The 8,974-nt window shown below is 39.6% G+C and overlaps 1 protein-coding gene across 1 annotated transcript; it reads right to left on the bottom strand.

Annotated features, from left to right (window-relative positions):
- Positions 1 to 589: 589 nt before the first annotated feature.
- LOC122653044 (adenylate kinase isoenzyme 6 homolog) lies at positions 590 to 8,425 on the bottom strand. Its single transcript, XM_043846971.1, has 3 exons — positions 8,199 to 8,425; positions 1,116 to 1,261; positions 590 to 1,034 (listed from the first exon to the last, which is right to left on the bottom strand). Exons 1-3 carry the CDS (start codon positions 8,391 to 8,393, stop codon positions 848 to 850), a joined length of 528 nt encoding a protein of 175 aa, XP_043702906.1. The 5' UTR covers positions 8,394 to 8,425; the 3' UTR covers positions 590 to 847.
- Positions 8,426 to 8,974: the final 549 nt, after the last annotated feature.

The raw sequence follows: 8,974 nt of genomic DNA on the forward strand, positions 1-8,974 counted from the left end.
AAACACTTGTAACACTATTCTCGTCTGCAAACTTAATCCCCCAAATATAGGCTCAAAGATTAGGCCCATGACAGTGAACTTATGAAAAGAAAAGGCTCAACCTATATTATAACTACGCACAGCAAATTTTCAGCCCATTGGACTGCCGCCAGCACCTTGTGGGCCTCCCAAGCTTGCACTTAGGCCTTTATACACGATCATATTTATCCAACCAGTCTAAAGCAACTGCATCAGTGTCTCTATATCAAATAATTAACAGAGTTTCTAGTGATATTACTAGATACTACATGAACCTTTCATTTTCATTAATTCATGTCATCAATATCCATGCTTTTATTTCAGTTTTCTACCACTCGTCTGACCATAATCTTCATCTATATTTTTGGCAGACACATTACACAGTTCATGATTTTTCACCTTGACTTTATATCCCCTATGACAGTTACCAATTTTGATTTTAGACTTGGAGATCAATGACAACATGTCTACCTTACCAACATCTAAACAGGTTTTGTCATCTTGCAGTTGTTGTGCCATTATGATCCCTTAAAACTTTTTCCGTTCCCTCATTGATGAAATATGCTACTCAGATCCAATATAAAAGATGTAGAGTTTTTCCCCTTATCTATTAAAACTGAATGCAATATTCACTTTTCCCAAGATTAGAAATCTTTGACTAAAGTAAGATCAAGTAAACTTATTCTCAAAGGCAACAAAACCTGATAACGAGGCATCTCTCCTAAAAATCTTCCATGTACACATCTTCTCAAGCAGAGGAAACAAGTCATTGAAGCTCCTTTAGATGTTATCGATGAAGAACAAGCCTGGAATGGCAATGATAATGTGCTTATGAAGCAGGCTGCCAATTTCTCACCCATTCTGTCAATATGGTAACATTTCTACTTATGTCATCAACACAGTCGTTCTGCATTGCCACCACAATGTCCTCTGGGTAGCATGCTTTTGCTTCCTCCAGCAACACTTGAAAAATTTCGCATTCAATATTGTTTGTGAGCTTTGTCCCCATGTAACCCCTGCAGTGCAAATAATATATCAACTATAAATGTGGGAAGAACAACAATTGAAAAAAAAAAAGGAATAAAGTCACCACCCACCTGCTACTCAATCGATCGTACAACACAGAATTGTCAGTCTGAAGGACGACAACATGATCGAACCAACGCTCGGGGAAAAATTCACAACCATGGTAATCTACAATGTTGCCCCCTTCTTCCATCATGTCCTCAAGTTCGTCACAAACCTGCAAAAAGCATTCATCGTAATCATGCAAGTTCAAATTATGCCATGACATAATATACGAAGATGCAGTTTAATACATCAATTCACTAGGTCATCTCAATGGGTTTTATTCAGTGATTAATCTGTTTGGTTTTGGTTTGAGTCCATACAGCTGAAACCGATTAGAAACCGAACCGAATTACACCCTTAATGCTGGTATTGGCTAATTAGCACACAATGAATCTAACCTACACCTACCACAGTCGTCAAATTTTAATTTTACTGAATTTTGCAAGGAAGTCATCTATAGAGGCAATAAGTAACTTAGGAAACAAAGGAACTCCCTCTCTCTCCCCCTCCCTTTCAGTGGCCTATTCCATTGGTGGAATAGACCTGCAGAATCTGACAGAATTCTGATAACAAAATAGGGATTGTAGCAGAATTAGAACAGCAATATTGATCAGAATTCTACAAGAAACAGATTCAGAACTTCAGAGAGTGAAATCAGAAACTATTATGTGAAATTTGAAGTGAAACCAATCAGCAACTAGAGAGATATTGAAGAGGAATGCAATCTAAGGTGGTTCCTGACAAGGTGTAGAGTTGGATGCTAAGTTGTCAAGGTGCCTAGACAACAAGACGCCCACTTAGGCATTTCCTAGGTGCTCTAGGCGTGTACTATATATTATATATATTTTTCAGTATTAACACACAAGCCATATCAATGCAATATGATATAATTATGGCCAATAAAGATCTAATAGGGGAACCAACATATAATAAAACATGCAATAGGATACAATATAAGCATATTCACACTAAAAAATACACAAAACAGAAATCAATGTGAAGTGTCAAAAACTCATATAATGTAAGCATACTCATTATATGTTCCTCTGTGAATTGGCATACACAATAACACCAGAAAATGGGCAGTTGAACAATAGTAGTGGTAATCATCTATATACTCAAGAATTTTATATTATGTATTTGAACAATATTGGCATACATGGACGAATAAGAGGGCTAAAAAAAGAATCTATTGCATACAATAGGGAAAAAAAATAAACTATACACTAAGGCACCTGCCCAAGCCACAAGGCCTCCAAGACGACACTGTTAGCCACTTAGGGTACGGTTAATAGAATCTTTCAAAAGTAAGGGAGGGCATTATCATTATTCAAAACCCAGGGGAGGGGTTTGATATTATTGATACTTAGAGGGGAGGGGGATGATATTTACTCAAATATTTATTTATAAAACAGGCAAGTGGTCACGGTTTCAAGTCTGGAAACAGCCTCTCTACAAAAGCAGGGGTAAGGCTGCGTACAATATGACCCTACCCAGACCCCGCAGTGGCGGGAGCATCATGCACTGGGTACACCCTTTAAAAGCAGGCAAAAAACCCTAGATTAACTCATCTATTGACTAATGATAAGACATAAAATACTTAACTGAAAAGGACTCTTTCAAGACTAAACTAATTTTTTACTACTTAACAACACATGGGACCCACACAATCTTATTCATATACTTAAGCCCGTATACCGAATTAAGACACCAAATATGGGCTTAATAAAGAGGCTCCTTATATCAATAAAACCAAAAATAAAAGGTCGAAGAGCTTTAAAACCAGTTATAGGCCAAAATAAAGTCTTCCTAGGCCGAACTAAACAATCTTAACTACATCAGAAAAATAACTTGAAGAATTTAACATTGCTATAACTAGGGCTGCAACAGGGTCGGGGTTGGGCCGGGCTTTATAGAACCCTAGCCCAACCCTAAGTCCCCTTAGCTAGGCCCAGGCCCAACCCGACCCTGACTCAGGGCCAGAAAAATCCAACCCTGACCCACCCTCAGGGTCGGGCCGGGCCGGCCTGGCCATGATTGGCCCTCATCATGGGGAGGGGAAGGAAATGCATGGGTTGGAATGGGTCGGGGGAAAAATTATCAATTTTAAGTAAAATAACACTGTAATAAAATGTATTATATCACTTATTCTCTACATATATAATAAATTATGTAACAAAATGTGGGTGACATTTAAAGTTTATAATATATATATTATATCAATATATATTTTATAGTATAACTTAAAACAAGGTTGGGCCAGGCCGGGCCAGGCTTAGCCCAAGGCCTCAACCCCAACCCAACCCGACCCTAACTCAGGGCCAGAAATTTTCAGCCCTGACCCGCCCTCAGGGCCAAATATCTCAGCCCAAGCCCTGTTCGGGCTCAGGGCGGGTTCGGGCCGACAGGGCCAAACTTGCACCCCTAGCTATAACTATAAAGGGAAAAAGGTGGGCACGCCGCCGGGGTGCCCACCCTGTGTCTGTCTCTCTCCCACCCCCCATGGAAAGGACCACCCTACCCCTCCCATCCCACCCAGTCCATTGGTCAAGGCCGTCCGCATACCTGGAGTAGGCAGTGTACCCAACCTCTGCTAAACTACAAAATACAAAAATTTAAGTGCATTCTTGCACATAAAGAGTTTTTTATCTCTTTGATAACTTCCACAAAAAACATAATATAACATTACATAGTTTTTATAAATACTGCATACACCCTGTGCTCCAGGATCTTATTCTTTGGGGTTTGCTGAGCTTCAACAGCTTTGTGCTAACACTGACACGCTTATCTACATACATAAAGCAGCCACTCTCTTTTAAAATGGTACAGATTTTAGTATAGCATCGCCTAAATATTTAACCCATTAGCAGATGGTACATTGATTTATTCCCTTTTTCTGTTTCCCCTATCTTCTCTCAGCAACAAAAGGCCTGTAGCATGGGAGTTTAAATTCTTTATCCCTCCTCATTCTTCTTCGTGGAACTTCAAGGTTATGATGAGATTCCAAGCTTGAATCTTCTTCTTTTCTTGTTCAGGTATTCAATGACCAAAGCCTTGTTACAACAATGTGGAGTTGGCTCACAAATCTTGCTTCGCCATTCAACTCTACCTAGGACATCTTTGACACCAAGTCATCAGCCTTTGGAGGAAGTATGTCGTGGTAGACCAGATACAATTCAACTCAACTCAAATCAGCCTTATCCCAACTAAATGGGGTCGGCAACATGGATCATTTTTCTTCAATCAGCTCTATTCAAAGCTATAATTGATACTAATCCTACGCTATGCATGTCTTTCCTCATAGACCTCACTACTTCTCTTAGAAGCATCTTATGTGATTATGCCTACCCATAGCTCTTTTAGCACTTTCAATCTTTAATCAAATCACCCCTCTATAGTAGAGCACTCAAAGGCCTCCATTGCACATGTCCATGCCACCTCAAACAACTTCCTCGCAACTTATCATGAATAAGAGCTACTCCTAAATTAGCTCTTATTTGTTCGTTCCTTTTTTTGTCTTTTTTAGGTTTACCAGTCATCCATCTCAACATCCTCATTTCAGCTAACAACAACAACAACAAACTCAGCCTTATCCAAACTTAATGGGATCGGCTACGTGGATCCAAACAAAACAATGTAAGGAAAACTAAGTTCTAACCAAAAAAGGGAAAAAGAAGAGAAATGAAAGATAGTGAGAGAAAACAGGCACAACCCAACTCGTCAGGAGAATCTCAGCTAAATGGGTTGCTCTCCAATACGCTCTATCCGAGGTTTGTACGAAACCTAGACTATGCATGTCCTTCCTCACCACTTCACCTATGGTCATTTTAGGCCTGCCACTAGCTCTTTTAGCTCCTTCGATCAGAATCATATCACTCCTCCTTTCAATACGTTTGTTTATATGTTGTTTCTTCACTGCCCAACATTCAACTCCATAATGCGTCCCAGTGCACGAAGCTCCCGCTACTGCAGGATCGAGGAGGGGCAAATGTAGTAGCCTTACCTGGTTGTATAACTGCCTATAAAATTTTCCTTTGAGTTCTAAAAGAATACATTGATCACATAACACTCCGGATGCATTCCTCCACTTCATCCAACTTATTTTAATTCTGTGTAATATCATCCTCTATTTCTCCTCCTTTAGGTACCTAAAATTTCCACTTTGCGGAATCTCCCTATCATTAATTTCACCACCCTACTATCAATTTTGTAGTTAAGTTACACATCATATACTCTGTTTTTGTTCTAAAGGGCATACCCAGTGCACAAGGCTCCCGCCACTACAGGGTCTGGGGAGGGTCATAATGTACACAGCCTTACCCCTGCTTTCGCAGAGAGGCCGAACCCGTGACCTCTTGGTCACAATGGAGCAACCTTAACCGTTGCACCAATGCTCGCCCTCTGTTTTTAACTCTATTTTTGTTCTACTTATCTTAAAACTTTTTTATTCCAAGCAGGGTCTGGAGAGGGTCATAATGTACATAGCCTTACCCCTGCTGTCGCAAAGAGGCCGAACCCGTGACCTCTTGGTCACAATAGAGCAACCTTAACCGTTGCACCAATGCTCGCCCTTTGTTTTTAACTCTGTTTTTGTTCTAGTTATCTTAAAACTTTTTATTCCAAGCTTGATCTCCATAATTCCAACTTTGCATTTTTAACTCTGCTTTTGGTTAATCCACCAAAACAACACCATCAACAAAAAAACATACACCAAGGGATCTGGTCTTGAATGTCTCGACTCAACTCAACTATGATTAGCACAAACAAATACAAGCTTGAAGCCGATCCTGGATGTAATTCAATTATAATTGGGAATTCACTACTATACCCCCCCCCCCACAATTTTACACTAGTCACTACACCATTACACATATCTTTAACTGAATCCCCATATTTACTCGAACCACCATTCTTCTTTAACACTTGCCAAATTAACTCTCTAGGGACTCTATCATAAGCTTTTTCTAAGTCAATAAAGATCATATGGAGGTCCTATTTACATTCTCTAAATCTTCCCATTAATCTCCAAAGCCAATAAATAGCTTTTGTGGTTGATCTTCCTGACATAAAACCAAATTGACTATCCGAAATATTAGTTTCTTGTCTCAGGCAAGTTTCATTTACTCTCTCCCATAATTTTGTAGTATGGCTCATAAATTTTATTCCTCTATAGTAATTACAACTTTGAATATCACTTTTATTTTTATAAATCGGAACCACAATGCTTCTCCTCCATTCATCTAGCATTTTTCTTATACTCATAATCTTATTAAACAACTTAGCTAGGCAAGATATTTCACAAATTCCTAAGCTCTTCCACACCTCTATCGGGATACCATTTCAACCTACTGCTTTACCGATATTCGTCTTCTTTAAAGCATTCTTTACTTTAGACCAGACAACCCCATCAGATATGCTCACCAAGGCATTCTAACAAAACTAACTGATATTTCTATATAGGACGCAAAAATATTGTCATCAAACACTAATTTATTCAACAACAACAACAACTCAGCCTTATCCATACAAACCAACTTATTATCTCAATCAAAATCATCCAAACCAGTGCCAATGAACCGTAGCCATCCTACCTTAACAGTTTCATGTACAATAGTCATTCCACCTCTTTCTCATCTGACTAACCACTTTTGTTAAGAAGAAGAGGACAGCAACCAATACAAAGCCCAAAAAAGAGAAGAACTATAATCATAAGGACAAGGACCTAATTCTTCATTTTCTTATGGGCTCCATTTTTTTTTTTGTCCATTTATGATGAAGACAGGATTTACAAGCCAATGACCTCACTACTTGGCAAGCAACTATACTATCAAAGGTTATCCATAAATCATGAACTCCCACCGAATGCACATCAGTTTGCAAGATTAGGGCCAAAAACATCTTCAAAGCATTTATACTGCATTTGGTTGCTTTACCTTACAACATGGTAAAGGAAAATCAAGAGAAAAGCAGGAAATAAGATCATTTGGTTGCATTAGTTGGAGAGAAGCTAAGGAAAAATAAAATTACTTTTTCATCCTTAATTTTGTCTCTCACTCATTACGTGGAAGAACACAAGGGAAAAAAATAAAAGGAAAGCTGCCTATACTAAACTTCTCCTCTTCCTCTCACAAGATGGGGAAAGCTAACAAAAACCCTTGGACAACTAAACAACGATGATGAATTGCAATATGTCATCTCCTGATTTGAATCTTATTCTTTTCCTTTCATTTCATCCGACAAAACAACCAAAGCAGCCACAAGTGACATCAACACCTAGGCCAGCCAAGGTACTGGCTGGCAGCTATCTGGGACTCTGAATACTCAATTATGTTAGCAATGGATGTTTAATTAAATATACTAATTTTCAAACATTCTTTATATTGAACAGGGCATAGGAAATGATGGATATTGTAGTTGTTTTTTCAAATCAAAAAATTACATGGAAATATTTTTCAAACATCGATCAAGCACAACCACAGTCAATTAACACAGGTGTAATACAACTGCTAGCGCCTAGCGCAGTTGGTAGGTACACCTGCCAGTAGAGTGCAGGAGTCCATGAGGGCAAAAGGGAAGTACGTGGAAGTAAAACAACTAGCAAAATGATGCACGCATCATTTGAGGGAGAGATGAAATAAGTACATAGAAGAAGCCAATGAGTTTAGTTTAATGTAAACCCATAGGAGCATAATCCTGTCCTTACCCCAAGTTAACCAACACCACCTCCCTAACCCATATTTCCCTCTTTGGAGTTTTCCATCATAGCGCCATCACTTCAAAAAATTTCAACATGTAAAGAATGCTCGTAAACGACAAATGTAATAACCAAGCAATTTCAGGAAGGCTCCAAAAGCCCATGTAACCAACGAATTCCTACAACTTGTAAAGGGTTCATGATTCATGATGAGCATTTGGGTGTAAGCAACGTAAAAATTAGCCAGAGCAAAGAATTTAACTCTCTTAGATCGATCTTTAGAGCTCAGCGATGGATGTTTTACATGATTTTCTAATCTGGAAATTTTGAGGGATGCATAGTTTAAATTCAAAACCAAGAGGAAACTAAGGAAAAGAAGAAAAAGAAGAAGGATAACAAGGGAGGATAAGAGTACCAAATCTTCGTTGATGATGTGACACTCGAATTCATCGTCCCAACCATCGTGTAAGTTCTTCTGCTTGACAAGGTCGCCGACGTTTGTATGGCGAAGCTGAGTGGCGTCGGCCAGCAGAGACGCTAAGGTCGTCTTGCCCGTCCCTGGGGTTCCCGTCACCAGTATGTTTGGCTTCTTCCTGCTACTTTGCGCCATCCTCTCTCTCTCTCTCTCTCTCTCTCTCTCTCTCTCTCTCTCCACTTAATTCTCTTTCTCAGAATTATTTTTTGGTCTTCTGGGACTCTAGGGTTGGGGCTTTTTCAGTCAAACGCGCCTTCGGGAAGGTGGGAGAGAGAAGAGGAGACAAAAGCGAAGTACTACTACCAGCGCCCAGACGCCACTAGATCTTTTCTTTTCTTTTAGGGATAAAGAACGCTATCAGGTCTTGCGGCAACCTGCGCCTACACACATCTATGTGCGAAATGACCGGCACAAAACCTTAACAGGTAGAAAGAACCAGGCACACGGCAAGACGTGGGTGCGTTGATCATTTTGCGTGTAGCTGTATCTGGGTGCAGGTACACGCGCCGCGCGACCGGTTAAACGTTCTTTATTCCTTTAGGGAAAAGGAACGCTAGGACTCCTCTTATTCCAATTCAGTCCGATAAGTGAGGGTGTCCATCGTTTCGGTTTTTCAATTTCGGTTTGGTTAGCATGACCAAATAAGCGCCTATTTTCTAATCAGAAACGAATTTATTTGGTTTCTTATTTGGTTCACTGGTCGGTTTATGGTTGGG

Source organism: Telopea speciosissima, chromosome 2 (assembly GCF_018873765.1).
Source record: "Telopea speciosissima isolate NSW1024214 ecotype Mountain lineage chromosome 2, Tspe_v1, whole genome shotgun sequence".
Taxonomy (NCBI): Eukaryota; Viridiplantae; Streptophyta; class Magnoliopsida; order Proteales; family Proteaceae; genus Telopea; species Telopea speciosissima.